Genomic DNA, 17,941 nt, shown 5'->3' on the forward strand with positions numbered 1-17,941 from the left:
AGGACTGCTATAAATTGACCACTGTTACCTTGGATATTTTTAGAGATTAGCAAAATTGATTGATTGTAACTGGACTATAGTCTCTTAAAGTAATTTTGTCTTAACAAAAATAATTGTCTTAGAAGAAAAAGATAAATACCTATTAACTTGCACACACATATCTTATGCTTAACTTTAGATTACAGTTAGCATAATGGTAAATAGTTAGCTTCAGTGGTATGGAGACTTCCAACGTTAAAGTGGCTGATGGTTTGAAAAGAAAATGAGGTAGAAAGACAAAACAAAGGCAAATCACAGTCAGTACAATGCTGATAGTAATTGTTTGTATTTAAGATTTGTGTATGCTGTGATGCAACTAAGTACACACAATTTAGCAATGGCTTTCCACTGAGGCTGGAATGGGATTGGAGTAGGCAGCACTTGGAGAGGTGTGTGCACCCTTGCATTTGCTTTTCTGCATATATATGGATATTTGCATTCTGCATGAGGTGATGTTTTGGATCATTAGTTCTGTGTGTAAGACCCTCAAATAGCACCAAGTCCCATGTCTGCTATTCCAGACAATAGACTATTTTTTAATATTACTAATGTGGAATACTCATGGGAAAATATGTGAAGGAATGCCTTTGAGTAAATCCCCTATCTGTTTTTCAAACAATATGCTTGTCATAAGACTAGTTTGAAGGCTTATTGAGAGATTATATGAGCAAACCTAGCTTATATTGGGATTCTGCCACATCCTTGGATCTTCCCCCACAAAAATGTTAATAATATCAGACTTGTTCCAAAAATAAGAATTGATAGAAATTGACTTGTTTGTTTACCTTGGTCCTGCCAGGTGATGAACCCTCTGGCTTTGCCACAATGAGAAGTTACACAGATATGTAACTTTGAATAATCCTTTTTGGCTCTGTTTTCTCCACCCTACATGACAGGAATTTAACCATCATTGTGCAGCCATTGGTTTGAAAGAGGATTTTGGCTCAGAAGATGCTGACAAAGATGATGATATGTTGGGAAAGAGTGACCTGGATAACCAGCTAAACAGGAGCCATGACACTGCTGTTCTCCACATGCTGGTTCTTCCTTGGGGCCACAAGAGAGGCTTGAGGATGATCTCCTCACAGTGTCTGCTCATCAGCAGGGGCAGTTGGTGCTGCTGTTGCTGAGAACAGGCTGCTGGCATATACACGACTACTATACACTGTACGCTACTACTGCCTGTACGGGCTGGGCCGAAAGCAGCCTGGTGGAAAACGACCTGGAGGTGCTGGGCAACAGCACCTGAACATGAGCCAGCATGTGCCCAGGTGGCCAAGAAGGCCAGTGGCATCCTGGCCTGTATCAGCAATAGTGTGGCCACCAGGACCAGGGCAGGGATTGTCCCCCTGTACCCATGCCTTGAGTCCTGTGTTCAGTTCTCAGCCCCTCAGATCAGGAGGGACATTTTGGTTCTGGAGCATTTCCAGGGAAAGGCAACAAAGCCGGTGAAGGGTCTGGAGCAGAAGTCTGATGAGGAGCTGGGGCTGTTCAGCCTGGAGCAAAGGAGGCTCTGGTGGGGCCTTATCACTCTGCAGTTTACTAAAAGGAGCAAGGCAGGGACGTGGCCTCTTTTCCCAGGTAACACATGTCAGGATGAGAGCACACAGCCTTAAGCTGTGCCAGGGGAGGTTCAGGCTGAACATCAGGAGGAACTTTTTCATAGAAAGGGTTGTTAAGCATTGAATGCCCAGGGAGGGGATAGAGTCACCATCCCTGGCAGTGTTTAAAGAAAGACTGGATGTGACAGTACCATGGCCTAGTTGACATGGTGGTGTTTGGTCATAGATTGGACTCAATGACCTCAGAGATCTTTCTTTTCCAAGCTGAAAGATTCTGTGATTCTTTGACTACTAAGGTGAAGAAGATACCAACACTGAATAAAATACTCCAAAAGGCACATTGATACACAAGTTAAAAATTATTGTAATACACTAACATTGCTGTGTATCTCTCAAACAGGCTCTGTTTGTAAAAGACATTTAGATTTGCCACATAGGGACGATAAGTTTTTCATGTTTTTCTCCTGAGCAGCTGGTTGGACATGTAGGGATGTAGAGCCTGGCAGCTTTCCATGTGGTTTTTAGTTTTCCTTCTGTCTTTCTCCATGACCACCAGTCCAGAAAACAGTAACTTGAAATAGCAAGATTTCAGAAGAATTTACTAGACCTCATATATTTTTCTGGAACAATCTCCCTGGTTGGAATATTCCCTTACTTTTCAGGTCACCAATAGGAAACAGTGAAACATTCCTTAAGAGTACTTCTCCAGTTACATTGTACATGAGCCATTCACCAACAGGTTGTCTCATGAAAAAAGCTTTCGAGCAATGCCTATGAAAAGCCCTATCATGAATAAGCAGTTGCACAAGGAAGTTTTTTAGCAAGCAACATTTCAATATGCATTTTTGAAATTACAGTAGTATCTGTGCAACCTCTAAATCAAGATGTGCAAGCACAAAAATTCTCCCAGCTGCAGAGGATTATTCTCTTGCCAGTCTGCCTTGACAGTTCACTGTTGCTTGAGGAACTGCAGCCAAGCCAGCACTTTGAGCACTTCAGCAGGTGATTCACCAGCAGCTGAGTCATCCCTGTCCAAAGCTAGCACATGCAAAACCCAGGGAGGGGTGGGCAGCTAGGGAAGGGAAGCACAACGAACCTTTCTCCACTAATTCATACCATGTGGGAATGACAGCCCATAGGCCTGCAGCTTTGATTGCCAAACATTGTTTACAATTTTTATTATGAAGTCCATAGGGAAGGAGACTTAATTTTATTTAGCAGTTCATCATCATTACACAAACCGTTGTTCTGGGTTTAGCTTCAGAAAACAGGAAGCAATACTCATGATTAGTTAGACTTCTTTTTTTTTGCAGGCTTTTGTTGTTAAACAATTAGATGGGAAAATTGGAATTGAAGTCACTGACATGCAGCTAGAGTCTTTTGGTGTTAGAGGTCTCTCTGGTGAGCCACAGAGGATGTGAGCTGTTGCAGTCTTGACTCATCACTTTGGTTGGTGGTAACCCAGGCTTACATGGGAGGTCCCTTGGCTTAGATGTCCATAACTGAACAGAAGGGCAGAAATCACAAATGGTTATCTGTAAGCAGATGCTGCTTTGTGCATGAGGTTCACAGGTCCCAATGCTTGCATGATCACTTTGTTTAAGTGTGAAATTACGTAAGACCAGTCACTGCCCACAAAGAAGCTCTTCCCTTTAAGCTGCTTTGTTATCAAATGTGAGCATTCCAGTGAAGGACCCAGCAAGTGTAAAAACTGGTGGAAAGTTGAAGAGCTGTTCCTAGGCAATGGGACAGGGTAAAGGGAGCAGGGTCTCCTCATTTGACAATGATGAGCTGTTAGCTCAGCCCTTCAATTTATCTCACCTTACAATGTTTTGTCTACTAATCATGAGTACCACTTAAAAAATCCAAACAAACTAGTAATAATTAGTTGCTTTTCATGTTCTGCAATGAACAGTTGAAACACCAAACTTCGCAACATAAAGGTACACAGTGGATTATTCATTAACACGCAGTGCAGAAAAACCAAATTCACAGACTGTGTAATGCTTTAGAACACTTGGCTACAGTCAAAATAAGCCCCAATAATCACTTTGATCTGTAGTTGCCACAGAACAGGAGCATTTACTGCACTTCCACTCTGACCATGCAGCCTGTGTTGAAAACAATTTCTGCCATCAAGGGTGGAGGTGAATAAAGTGGACACACTTGTCTTCTCAAAGGCAAACTTTGGGTTTATCTCAGGACAAGAAAATGGACTAGAACCAGACTCCAGCTTCCCAAGAAAAGCTGTTTCTCTAAGGGAACATGAGTAGAGGCAAAATATTGCCATATCTTTTTTTTTTTTTTGCACCAACTTCTCCAGATGGGAGGAGGGACTTGAATTTACCATGTGGTAAACATGGTAATTTCTTGAGGAACTTGGATGAAGGTGTAAGAACAGGAGGAGTGTGGTTAAACTATTGGTGTAGGTACAAATCCATCTTGATAATAGGGTTAGAGATGGCCTATTTGGAAATGCCATTAGCTGCCATTACTTGCATATTTTTTGTTTTAGTTTTTTTCAGCCCAGCTGGCAGAATATGGTCTTTATGAGGAATTTAGTTCTTTTTCTGCTTGTAGTTAATTAAATCTTGGCTATCCTCCATAGCAGGGAAAAATTCAAGGCAGATACATAAGAAGCACCAAGCTACTGAGAAACACCTTTTTCTCTCATTTTTTTCTCTCAAGAATCAGGGATTTTTAGTACCTGAGAAAAAAAGGTACCAGTAATATGATCTGCATACATACCATAAATACTTTAAGAAAGGCAGAAAACTTTGTTTATATTACCCTTATTTGTAGTACAGGAACACTTCATTATGTCCTGCTGTTCCTGGGTAGGTATCATTCTCCCAGTGTCAAACAGAGCTTACTAGACTGCCAGAATGGCAGTTTCATACCTTACTATGAAGACAGGTCCTTATCGTGGCTTTTCTCAGAGCAAGGCATCCAAAAGCCCTGTGTTTCACCACCCATGATACCACTTCATTACTTCTACACTTATTACATTATCCAGCATATGCCGACTACTGTTTTGTTAGGTAACATTACGTGAAATAATCAGGCAAACCAATATTAGATGTCACTACTTCAGCTATTGGAATAGCGGGTTGAGGTGGGAAAGGCTATGACCTTAATTTTGTTTCTCTGAATAAGTTATTTTAAGGTCATTTGGATAAATACTGTGGGAGTCAACACTATCTGTGAGCTACCTGACAGGCCACCTGTTAGGCAAAATCCAAAGCACATGATCCTTAATCCAAGATCCACTGTGAAGAAAATCATATCCCAAATATCATACATATCTTCCACTAGAGAAAAAGATACAGGTAGGCAACTTCTGATAGAAGAAAAATTTCTTTTTCCTGCAATCATCTCTCTTTGGAGAAGTCACAATTATAAAACATGGCCAAGTTCTGTGGTACTTGGGGATACAGAGAGACAACTTGTTGTCCAGATGTTGAAATTTGTATTGAATATGGACTTTTGAAAGAACTCTGCATATGCCAACGTATTCACTACCCACAAAAGGGTTTATGCATGTGAATGTAGCACAGTGAAACTTGTTAGAAACCCCAGAAATAATTATGAGACTGGAAGCAGAGTCATAGGATGCCTTCTGGTAGTCTGACAATTTCCTACTTTAGCCTCTCTCTGGTGTTTTATCACTGATTAAATGAAAAGCAGCAAACAGGCTACCAAACAGCTCAGCTTTGGTTTTCACGTCGAGTGATTTTTTTGGGAGGGGTTGTGTAGCAATGTGTGGTGTCTCTTCCTTAAGGACCCAGAGGAGGAGCATCTCTGCAGCAGGCACCACTGTGCTCCCAGCAGAGCTGCCCTCTTCCAGCAGGAAACCTCCCAACACCACCATGCCTTCCCCTCACAAACGCTGCCTGAACCAGAGAGCTTGGTAAGCAGCAAATTATACTGCACTAATAAACAAAAACTTCTCAGCAAAGTAACTGATTTGGTTCCATCTATTTTGATTAAAAGAGGTTTATTAAGTCAATTTCCTTACCTAGAGATTTGCTGAGTATGTTCCTGCAATGCCACATGTCAAATGTCCTTCTAAAGACTTGTGCAAGAACATCTGTGAACTCCTGTGTCAGGCGCATCTCATCAATGGTGTTAATCCCTTACTGCTCAGCAAATGTGTTTTCTCTTGGGTTGGTGCAGAATCTAGCAATGTGAAAGCTGAACTGGAAATAAATCACGAGGAAAAACTTACCCAAAGAATAATTTTCTACAAGTAAACAGCAATTCAAGACCCAAGAAAGGATGTGAACAAAACCAAATTAATCAATATTTTAGGTTAGCAAATTGCTCTGATTTTAGAAACAGTGTCAGCTTCTTGGGGCTTTACAGTGGCCAATGAGTAGTAATAATCAGCAAGAAATGACCTCACCAGCACAATCAAAAATGACCAGCCTGCATTTCCAGACCTGTACAAAATTGGGCTGATCTGTACCCATTTTGGTCAGAGAATGAGATTACCCTGACTCAAGGAGCAGCTGCCTGTTTGCTAACATCCAGCTTTATAGCAGCTTTTCTGGCAGGCTGATTTCCTGCAGCTGCCAAACTGGAAGAGAAAGAGATACTGATGCTTTCTACCAACTCCTGGCTGGAAATTTTCCTACACCACAGAAAACCAAAGCATTTGTGAACTCTTCTTGTCTCACAGCGACACTAAAAGAACTGAAGTATTATTTATTATTGCAATTGATTCTCAGGGTTTTGAACATTAAAATTTAAAGGACAGAAACCTGAAAGCTGCTTTTGATGCAGATGTAAGTAAAGATCTACCAGTGACCCTTTTCAGTGGTTTTCTGCTCCTCATACTTATATGCTTGCAGCACCCATCTGCAGTGTGAACACATATATGACAAAATAGATGAGCACACTGTAAAGACTATTTAGACTGCCTAGCTGAAGGTGCTAGGAGACCATGGTTCCTTCTAGGTTCTATCTACTTGTCACCTCATAAAGCACAGCAGAGAGAAAACAGCCCAGGACATTCCTGGAGTTTGGAAGAAAACTTCCTAACACAGCTGATGAGGGAGCCAACTAGGGAAGACACCCTAGTCGTTTGTGAACAGAAAAGGACTGTTGGAAACCATCTGGGGCATGCAATCATGAAATGAGTTTTTGATTCTCAGAGAAGGGAGCAGGTGGAGGGGTAGGAGGGAGATGTATCCAGCAAAACTGCCACATTGGACAGATTTTGGGCTGTTGTGGAGCCTGGTTGATAGGACTGCTTCGGAAGTAGCCCTGAAGGGCAAACAAGTCCAGGAAGGCTAGACATTCTTCAAGAAGGGTCTAGAGCACAAGTTTTATGAGAAGCAGCTAATGGAATTGGGGTTGTTTAGCCAGGAGAAAAGGAGGCTCAGTGGGGGAACCTCAACCTGAAAGCACCTTGTAATGAGGCGAGAGTCGGTCTCTTCTCCCAGGTAACAAACAAGAGGAAAAGGCTTCATGTTTTCCAGGGGAGCTTGAGATTGGAGACTGGAAAATTTTCTTCACCAAAAGGATTGTCAACAATTGGAAGAGGCTGCCCAGGGGAGTGGTGGAGTCACCATTCCTGGAGCTATTGGAAGGATGTGTAGATGTGCTGCTCAGGGACAGGGTTTGATGGTGGACTGGGTAATGGCAGGGTAACATTGGACCCAATCTTACAGCTCTGAGTTTTAAGAATCACAGCCCCTGAGTGCTCACAGCTTTGAATAGCTAAGCCCTTTTTCAAGCACAGAAAGCCTTCTGACTTGTGAGAGCAGCTATGACTTCAGCATTTGCTTCCTGGTTTTGGTGCTTACTCAGACACCCTACATTGTCCCTTCCAGCCCAGGGACATAAGGATGGCTGCAGCTCTACAGAGGTGCTCTTAGAGGTCCAGCTGGGCTGAAGAACAATGGTGATCCCCTTTTCCCTCTGCTATTGGGCAGCTGGATACAGGCCCCAGGATAGAGGTCTGTGTTAGCACTGATGCTGGGGAATCACACAGAGGCACCTGCTGGAGGGAAGAAGGGACATGGAACAGCACTTGCTGAAGAGAATGACTATTAAGATGGCCATTCAAACAACACCTTTCAGAAAAATAAATTTCTTCTGTTCACCTACAACCTAGCAGACTTCACAGTCAATCCTCAAGGCTGATTAAGTATTTTTTCCATAAATCCCAGCAGTGTTGAGGTAGGAACAAGCAAGTTCATCAGCACTGTCAGCACCAAAGTGCAAAGCAGAACATGAAGCACCAGAGACTTCTGGGATCAAAGTTTCTGCCATCCATAGGCTTTTGATGTCTAAACACAACACCCAACAGGTACAGAACCCTCAAAACCTGTCCATTTTCAATCTGAAAGTCAAAAGGGTTTTTCCCACATCTTGAATTGTCACCTTTTGCTTAAGAACCACGTTAGTTTACCTGTCATAGATAAATACCGAAACACAGCATTTCTTAGATTACCAGTAACATCCATTCAAATTCATTCAGCATTAGGAAAAATACAGCCAGAAAGTACTCAAAACTGATATGCAGGATATGGTAAATCCACAGTGTATCCCCTACCTAAGGATTTATCTTGCTAGCTTCATTCCATCCTTTTGTAACTTCAGAGATTGAAGCAAGCACTGTATGACTGACATATTTTAATACAGCAACTTCATTCAATTCCACTATTTAATAAAAATAGGAGAAAATATCACCCTGCTTGTAATATGCAACCACATTCGCTGACAACTTCAACAGCTGCAGGCAACTCTGCAAAGACTGCTCAGGGAACCACAGTTCAGGGAAACAAAAATTTGACATCCATACGTGACACAGTAACAAAATATTACCAGCAGGCTATTTCCATAAAAACACTGCAAAATCTTTTTTTGCCAAAACAATTGCAATCTTTATCATCAATTAAAAATTTTTAGATTCTTCAAAGTCAATAGCAGCTGATGGCTGCTATTGTCCCTACATTATTTCTATTAGTGTAAATTTGTCTTAGAGCTGTGAATTACTTTCAGAAATGAGGTATTGACTGAATATACTATCTTGAGCATAATCTTTTTTTGTCATTACACATCACCTTGTTTCAGTGGATTTCCATTTTGACAGACTCAATAGCTCAATTTTGTTCTATGCAGAATTCTGTTGTGTTCTGCCAGTCACTTGATATCAGGAAATGTTTGCAGTGCATAGCAGTTTATTGAAGTAAAATAGGTAAAGACACAGCTCAAGGGTAGTGGGACTTCTAAGAGCAAGTAATGATTGAGGATCTTCAGAACCATTCTTCCAAAAAAGGATTTTGAGATAGGAGTCATCAAGGTAGAAACCTAAAGGATAGATAAAAATTACTTATTCACAATCTGATGGTTTGAGTTACTATATTATGGTATCATATATGTCAGAAAGCAATTAAGTTTAAGTGATCCACTGCATTTAGTCAATATAAATGCAGTACTTCTGTTTTCTTCTTCATATCTAATAGGTTGCAATAAAAGTTAAAATATTCTGAAGTAGCCAGCTTGTTTTACTTTTTATTAATTTAATACTTACAGAACTATTTCTTCCAGTTGCCTGAGATTCTTCCAAGAAAACAAAAGCCTGCAATGGTGTACTGGTTTTCCACACAATAATTACTTCTTTCATGGCTATTTTGGAAGACCAACTTTAAAGATGCAGATACTTTTAACATGAGTTAAGGGCTGTCTCCAAATGCATTAGAGCAGCATAACATTTTGTACTCCAGTGCACATGTTCTTCATCACTTGAGTGCAAAAGCTTCATTACAAGACCATGAAAGTGACTTGGAGCAGCAGCAGATTCAACTCCCTGCCTTTCAAAAGCTTCAGCTAAATCCAAAGAAATTTTAAGGACTCTAGAGCTAGGCAAATTGGACTCGATGATCCTTGTGGGTCCTTTCCAAATCAGCATACTCTGCAATTCTGTGAACTTCCTTTGAACATCTTCAAGAGCACAGACTCATCCCAATTGTGGTAGCAGAAAACTCTGAGCCAGACAAAGCCTTGCACTGTAGGGTAACAGAAAAAATGAGAAGGCAAAAATGTACAGATGGGAATCAGGATATTCACCTAGACCTGGGAGAAAGCCTACAGCTGCTGTTTAGTGCCTAGTTGTGATCAAATAACCACACTGAAAAAACCTATCAAGGACCATATTCCAAGGCTTCTCAGGCTGCACAGAAATCTCCTATTTCCCAGCAATGATTTAGACTCCTGTCCTCCTTTTCTGTTTATAATGTAGAGACAGGACCAATCTCTCCTTTCTATTAGAAGAATTCTGCTACCTCTGTGGGAAGAGACCAAAAAAGCTTGAAAGAGCTAGTAGTGAGTGGGTGGAGTGCTTCTGTTTTCAGTCTGTTGTACAACAGCACCATCCAGCTGTCAAACAAAAAAGTTATCAAACATTAATGCCACTATCCAGATTTGGTCCTTGTATCACAAACAAAATGAGTAATTACAGATATTTTAGAAAAAACAAACCAAAACCCAACCCACAGGTCCCTTCCCTGTTTCTTAATTAATTATATTGATCCACTGTGTTACACTTTCTGGGTTAACACACAAGAGTGTGCTTTAGGGAAATTAATAATGCAGCCCAGTTTTGGTTTTTTTCATCCAGTAAGAGTGGCAAGCTGCAGCTTACCTCTGTTTCATGAAGTGTGGAATGTAAGCTCTCAGGTATGAGGAAAAGACCATTATCTTTGGCTCACAACCAAAGGTAGTTAATCACACTACAAAAATTAATGGAAAAATCTCAACCCGTAAGAGCCTATGTTTAAGCTATCACTCTTTACCACTCAAGCTTCAGCAGTGAAAGCAAGAACAGCAACCTCAAGTGAAGAATAAAAAGAATAAAAAACTCATACTCAAGTAACTGATCACTCCTGAGAGACATTACGATGTCTCCAAGATTTTTCATAAACTTGTGTTATTTAACAGTAAGGAATATGCAATGGAAATAAATGGCATTCCCTACAACAGATGACTGATTACCTGAATTAAAGCAACAAGGTAACTGCTTCAATTTCCCTCAGTTCTACACTAAACTCATTTTTGTTGTAACATCCACAGGGAGCCTACCATGTACATCCACTGATGATCAGAAGACTACTGTTCATGCATCACATGTGCCTTAGCCCATCCTGTGAGCCCACATTCTGGCACTGACACCTGAAAGTAGTAATGCATCTCCTCTGATTTTCTGAAGACAAGTACTAGTTCTTTACAAACACTTTACAAAGCAGCACAGGGTACCTATCAATGCCAAAAGATAGACCAGTCATCCTTTAAAAGAAAATAACATTAGTGGATGCTTCCTGAGCAAATCTTGTCAGAAAAAAAAACAACTTGTAAGTGCAACAGTTAACCTAAGAGAAAGAGCATTTCTATATGCAAAGAAAACCTGAAAAGAAATCCTAGGATAAATGAGATGACATTAAGGAACTTGAGCTTATGCAAAGAAGAATCAGCATACCCACATCAAGAACGATACAATGTTTTTCTTGCACATAAAATATACTGTAGATTTTAACATAAGCCCAGAATTTAAGAGCACAGCAACAGAAAAACAGCAAGTACTAGAATAGCAGTTAAAGCCACAGGAGCAAAGAACATGTCCAAAGATACAACAGAGGTGGCAAATGACAAACCTTTGCCAAGTAGGAGAGAAGGTGCCCTTAGACACCAAGGGAGGCAAAAAGCCAGAAAGGCAGCAAAGGCAGAAGAGTCTGAAGAGACACAGCCCTAGGAAAGAGGACAACTGCTCCCCAAAATCCGCAGATGAACAAGATCAAAGAGAGGCATGGTTAATGAGGAAGTATTATGGCTAAGTTTAATGAAAGCAAGAAGTTCTCTCACTAGGAAAGAGAACAGAGAACACACGACCTTCAAAAGGAGCTGTATTAGAAAGTCACTGCAAGACTATGTCATTAGATCAGAGACAGAACAAAGGTACTAGAAAAAAACTGCAATGAGAAGAGACCAAAATATTAAAATCAGTCAAAAAAAGAACTGGTGTCAAATGGGCAAAAAAATGAGGAAAGATCGGTATGTAGGAGGGTATTAAAAGATAGCAAGGATGTGGCAGAAAAGAGCAAGCCCTTGAATGTGGAATGAAAGTATCTTCAGCTCCACACACAGGGGAACAAAAACAAAACAATAAAAAACCCCAAAAACAAAACAAACCAACCTACCAAAAAAAAACCCAAAACAACAAAACACAAAAAAACAACCAACCAAAGATGACAACAACAACAAGCAAACAAACAAACAAAAAAAACCCAACTACAAAATGAGGAAAATGTCAAAGTCTGCACTTTAGGTGAAGAGAAAGTAATTTGAAATAAAGAATCTTATGGTCTTGATGGAAGAAAGTACATTTTCCTTGCCAGGAACTGACAAGAGAACTTGTGACATGTTTGAAGGCCGTACAGCTTTGCTTGGAGAATTTCATACTCAAAAGGCATAGAGTTACATACTCATTCCAACGGAGAGGGTAGGATCAATCAATTTCAAAATTCAGATGTAAACAGAGAGCAGAAAGGAAGAGCAAAAGCAGATTTTGTGGAGTTACTAGTCAGATCAAACAACAAGGAAACAGCCTAAAATCACTGCAAGCATAGAAATAGGCCTACAGTGGAAAGAAACAAGACAAGCCAGACAGGAGAAACAGAAAGCCATGAACTCTTTCCAAAACAGTCTAAATAGAGAGACAACACTTTTACACCATCCTTCATGAGGTCAGCCAGAGTTCTGCCAAGATGATCCCAGTAAGAACTAAAGGATTTCACATGGAACCTGAGCTCATGACAGTAGTTTTTCTGTTTTATCACAGGACACAAGCTTTTAAGCCAGAACACCAGAAGTTAAAAGGTAAAAAACACTGCTTTCACTAGACAGCAACCTGTTTACATTTATTAGTAGTTCAATTTAGCTTAAAAAAAAAAAAACAACAACAACCTTATTTAAGATTAGAGTACCTGTTTAAACTGAGCTTTGTAATCTTGTATGAGTAAGCATTTCCAAACCCCAAGTTTCAGCTGTCCAGAGTCTTAGATAGATGTACTATAGTTAAACCTGCCATGTCACTCAGAGGATCTGTTTACATGTCTGCAAGTCCCCCCTGCCTGCCCGCCACCATAGTATCTATTTACTATCCGCAGAAATTACTATGCAGCTCAGACCTGAGGAGTTCAGTTTTATCTTCACCAGTCCCTCTAACCTTCTAACTAGCAGAGCTTGCACATCTGACTTACTGCAAGCTTCTGCTGTCACTGACAAGTGCAGTGGGAGACCCAAGGACAAGCTTGTTGGATTTAGGATTTTACTTAATGAACAGTCTTATGTAAACTGGGGACACAAAATTCAACATATGAAAATAGTGATGAAATCACACATAGTAAATCCATACTATTGAGCAGAACAGCTGAGTGCAAGAAACATGTTGCATGTATCAGCTTCTCAACCTGCTGCATTCGTAGAACTCAGAACCACACTGCAATGCTCACCAGCCCATTGTTTCAAACAGGCTTTCTTCAAGTCCCAATAATTTTATATTTAGCATTTCACAGCAAGGTAGTTTCTACTTCCAAAAGTTTCTACACAAGTTGCAGTAAGACCCGTATCTTCCAATAAAGAGAGGCCAGGTTCCTATGACAGGAAGTAGGAACAAACCCAGGGAAGCTCTATCCTAGAAAGCTCACACATTTCAAAATTTAAGATCTTATTTTAATCCAACAGATGGCAACTGTAAAATCCAGTTCTTAAACTTGCTGCTGCTAAGTCTTCATATGTACAGTGACAACAGTCCATCAATTCAGGTTTCTAGTCAGTAGGGCTTCCCCATTGATTCCAAGATTTTCTTTCGTTCTTCTGCTGAGGGCATCTCTGGTTTCACACCATTTCTCTTCCTTTGCATCATAATTCCATGCTGAAAATAGAACAAAGTGACCATGAGAACAGATTGCCCTGAGCTCTGAATGAACAAGATTCTTTAATAGAAAAATGCTTCATATATCAAGACCTAGGTATTCTAAAAGCCTGATTAGCTGGTAACTAAATGTACTAGTAGTTAGTTCAAGATACCTGATAGTTTACCTTGCTGCTCCAGAACACAGTCCAATCAGTATTCCCATTACTCTATGCCAGACCAACGCACAATTGTCTGTAAATAGGTTTTTTTGTAATTTGCATAAGTATTTAAAGGCTAAGCTAAAACCTCTTTACTTCAATGGTATAAGGAAACAGCAGAAAACAGTTTAACTGCACATAAATCTTCATGGTATTTCTCCACCACCAAATAAGCTTTATATCAGGTTAAAGTAAACATGATCCAAGACAGTGGGAAACCAGATAACCTTACCTTGCCTCAGAATTTTTTCACTGCATCAGTTTAAGAGAGAACTTATTACTAGAAATATGTGACTCAAGTTCAGAGGAAAAAAATCAGGTACTGCAAGAACACTGACTCACAATCTAAGAGAGTAAACCCAGGACAATCAAGTGAAGGACTTTGATGTGCATGAGCTTAAAGTCTTACAGCAACGCATACTGATACTACCTGGGCTGGCAAGTTACCATAAAAACATCATTAGCTGAGTTTGAAGGGTTTAGAAAGCAGCATGTCAGAAGTAATGTACATAAAGCAAAGCAGGGAGTAAAATTTAGAAAGTTTACTGTGCTTACCCAGAATTTTCTGCAGTTTTTGTACTTCAAAAAATAATCAGTACACATATCCTTGTTATAGTTGTTGTCATCCATACATTTTGTAGTGGCATCTGTTTCCTTTAATAGGGGAAAATATACTTCAGAGCTGAGGGAAGTTACCGTACTCAGTGTTTAAATATTTTAACAAGTCCCAGAATAACTATGAAGATAGGAGTGAGCTCTTCAGATGAAAGAACACTATCAAAGAGAGCAAAGTAACACCTATTAAAAAGGATCATCAGTACTTCCAAGCAGTGATTTAATTTAGAGATAACAGTGAATAGTACTCTTCAGACAGTAAGTGCAGAGTCCATAGAATATTTGTTTACAATAATGCTTAGTATAACTCACAAAAGACTTTTAAAAAATAACCAAGCTTGTCTAACCAGGATTTCAGGCTCTAGTTTTAGGGACACAAAACTTAAGAGACTGCCAGCAGTTGTATTACTCCTATTTATGGGGAATTAACTTGTTATTTCATGTTTATTATAATGGATGATTTTCAGCCCTTCCCATCTTCAGACTCTAAAGAAACTGTTAATGTAAAGTGCTATAACGCCAGTGTGCTATCCACAAAACAGTCCCCTAGAAAGTGCATTATTTGGCACTGAAATGTACAGACAGAAATCTCAATTTGATCTTACCGCTAGACATGGATTTATATCGTGATCTCTAAGCTTTTTTGCATGCCTGGACATTCTAGACAGACACTCGTACCTCGGCTAGAAAGGGAAAATAAACAGGTTAAGTATCTACTTTTAACATTAACTCAGGATTAAGTCTGAATTTCAGGATGTAATAAAGGCCTTCTAGCAGCACACAGTTTTGTTATCTTTAAAAAAAACTAAACAAAACAATAAACCTTCTTTTGCAAAGTGTTATTTCAACAGCAAGACAACACTGGCAAGTTTAGCCCATTGCCAAGACTGCTCATTACCTGATAAATTCCTGCAGAGAATGGAGCCACTGCAGCTCTCACACCAGCCTGTGTATGATGGAGGAAGTGACCACGTGTAGGAGAAACAGCTCCATAGAAGCTTTCACAGCCAATACACTGTAGGCACTTCAATTAATAGTGTGTGGGAGGAACATACAAGTGAACTTTTCCAGATTTGTTCCTACTCCTTAGCTGGATCACATCTGCATCATCACTGAGCTTTCCCAGGTACAACAAGTGCCCAACTATCTCCTGTGTTGCTATAGCAAATATTCAATAGAAAAAGAACTGGTTTCACCGCAAGGTGGGACCAGACCCACTTAAACTGTGTATGACAGCTTGAATCACATTTTTTACCATTTAGTAGTTTGACACTGACTCTGTAAGCTTGAGAGACACAGAGTTCAGTGCCAAGACTCCACACTGATCCAAGATGATGACATCAAGATGAACAGCAGACCCTCTTTCCCTTTACAGCTTCCTATACATTGCCTCCAGCACACATATGGTGATACAGGTATGTTCCAAACAAATACTAAATGTAGCAAAAAATAAATTAATGGTGACCATATGACTGCTTGAATCAATGCAATCAGAAACACAGGACGGAGGGAGAAAATTAAAATTACTGCTAATGAAGGGCACAATTTAATCTTGTTGGTTTTTACTTTCTTGAAAAAAATCGGTGCTAATCTTTAACTTCGACCTATTGCTGTGCACATTATGGAATGATAAGTGCAAGTCTGCAGTAAAAAGCCTGTATTGCTTGATATCACATTAAAAAAAATAACTCACACACTGCTCTTTGTAGCTCATAGTAAACCATGTTTTAGATGGGGTTTCTTCTTTGGGTAAGAGTAAACTATTCCCAGCAAACAAGCCCTAGGTTTTACAAGCTGTGCATATATACTTTCCTGGTGCTTGGAGTACTCTTTGCTTTCCATATAATTATCTTCTGCAAATGGGCCTTTTAATTAACAGCATGGGGGGGGTTGGGGGGCGGGGGGTAAATGCTTTCACTTTCCTTTGAGAACTATCCAGTGCTTAAGTTAATTTCACAAGGCAGGAAAATGTTCTCTTTTTTGATGGGTGGAAGTGCATTTTTGAGGAGGCACTTCCAACTCAAATGGAAACACAAGCAGGTATACTAGCATCATCACAGACTTCGAGAAAGGAGGAGAAAAGGGAGAAGTAGGAAGCAAAAGAAGCATACCACAATGCCTTGCCTAACTCACCACAACAGAAACAAGATTTTTTTTACATGTTTGCATGTGTCTGTGCATTTCATTGCTAGCACCACCTAAGCAGACATGCCTCAAGGTGTACAGTGTCACTCTGACTTCAGACTTACTCTCTGGAAGAATACTTGTGAGTCATAGGACCGGGCCGTCATAATCAGTGTTCCTTATACAAACTGCACTTGACACTTTCAGTTTGATTACACTACCAGACTCTGCAACCGTGCCCGGTCTGAGGAACAACGCACACAATCCATTAAACACCTACTTAACGAATAAGCAGTTCAGGTTCTAATGAAGATGCACAGCTAGGAGCAGGCAAATGCTTAAACATTCTTGGTACTACACAAAAGGTCTGATAGCTCCTGCGCGTGTTGCTCTCTCCCCCCCTCCGAAGTACTTCAGACTTGAAACATTATCAGCTGGAAGGGCAGGCGGGTCACGCAGAAATGCTGCTGTGCGACTGAATGAGCAGTTGGGCAGGAAGCGAGCTTCCCCCTCCTCCCAGGTTCTGCACATGTACGGGCTTCCCTTCCTGCTTTCAGATCACAGGTCAGAGCCCAACCACAACCGAAGGCTTGTCTATGCCACAGTTCTTAATTATGCTTTAACACATTAACAGTTGTAAACTGTACCACAGAGAACCAGGGCTGTTGCTGGCACTCTTTAACCCTAGGGCTTTTTCAGTTCATAAACCATCAGGGCACTTCGCTACAGGCCCCCGCCCATTGAAAAGCGTTTGGTCTGCTTTAAACGCACACATACAGATACAAATTCGCTAATTATGCTGCCGTGCAGACCAGCTCATTAAAACTCTGAAGCCTGGAGCCAAGGCCGTACTAAAATTCCTACGGCATTTTGGGCTGTTACGGCGGCGGAGGCAGGAGGAGGCAGCCGGCGGTCCCTGACGCTCAGCACCGCGGAGCTGCCGCCTTGCCCAACTCGGCTTCCCGGGGAAGGCCGGGGGCCGTCCAGGTGCGGAGGCGAGGCCGGCGCCCCCCCGCCCGGTCCCTGCCTGCTGCCGGCGGCGGAGCGGCCGGAGGCGCCCGGCGACCCCTTCCCCCGCCCCGGGTCGTTCCCCGCGGCCGCTCCCGCCGCCTCCCCTCGGCACCACCTGCCGCCAGGGAGCGGTGCCCGGGCCGCGCCGCCGCCGGGCCCGAGCGGGGCTGCCCCGGCCCGCGGGCGGCGAAGGTCGAGCGAGACTTCCCAGCGCCGGCCGGGAAGGGGAAGCGGCGGGCAGGCACGGCGCGGGTCGCCGCCGGCGGCACTCACCTCCGTCCCCGGCCGTGTCCGCTGGAGCCCGGGGCGGGAGCGGGGCAGCCCGTCTCCAATTCGAAAGACGTCAGCGGCTCGGGCAGCGCGCTTAAGTACGGGCGCAGCCTACCCCGCTCCCGGCCCCGCGGCTCCCCCCGGCCCCGCGCCGCCGCCGCCCACGCCCCGGCGGCTCTGAG

The 17,941-nt window shown here is 41.7% G+C and overlaps 1 protein-coding gene across 1 annotated transcript; it reads right to left on the bottom strand.

Moving 5' to 3' along the window:
* Window positions 1-12,919: 12,919 nt before the first annotated feature.
* Window positions 12,920-17,919, bottom strand: CHCHD7 (coiled-coil-helix-coiled-coil-helix domain containing 7). The gene is made up of 4 exons (XM_041473646.1): window positions 17,763-17,919; window positions 14,960-15,037; window positions 14,295-14,393; window positions 12,920-13,539 (listed from the first exon to the last, which is right to left on the bottom strand). Exons 2-4 carry the CDS (start codon window positions 15,011-15,013, stop codon window positions 13,438-13,440), a joined length of 255 nt encoding a protein of 84 aa, XP_041329580.1. The 5' UTR covers window positions 15,014-15,037; window positions 17,763-17,919; the 3' UTR covers window positions 12,920-13,437.
* Between the last annotated feature and the right edge of the window lie 22 nt (window positions 17,920-17,941).

The sequence above is a fragment of the Pyrgilauda ruficollis genome, unplaced genomic scaffold, assembly GCF_017590135.1.
Source record: "Pyrgilauda ruficollis isolate IOZ18807 unplaced genomic scaffold, ASM1759013v1 scaffold30, whole genome shotgun sequence".
Taxonomy (NCBI): Eukaryota; Metazoa; Chordata; class Aves; order Passeriformes; family Passeridae; genus Pyrgilauda; species Pyrgilauda ruficollis.

Coding starts and splice junctions, on each gene's coding strand:
- CHCHD7 (XM_041473646.1), bottom strand. CDS start 15,013: ATGTCCAGGCATGCAAAAAAGCTTAGAGATCACGATATAAATCCATGT. Junction 14,394..14,959: donor ATATAAATCCATGTCTAGCG/GTAAGATCAAAT, acceptor CCCCTATTAAAG/GAAACAGATGCCACTACAAA. Junction 13,540..14,294: donor AAAACTGCAGAAAATTCTGG/GTAAGCACAGTA, acceptor TTCTATTTTCAG/CATGGAATTATGATGCAAAG.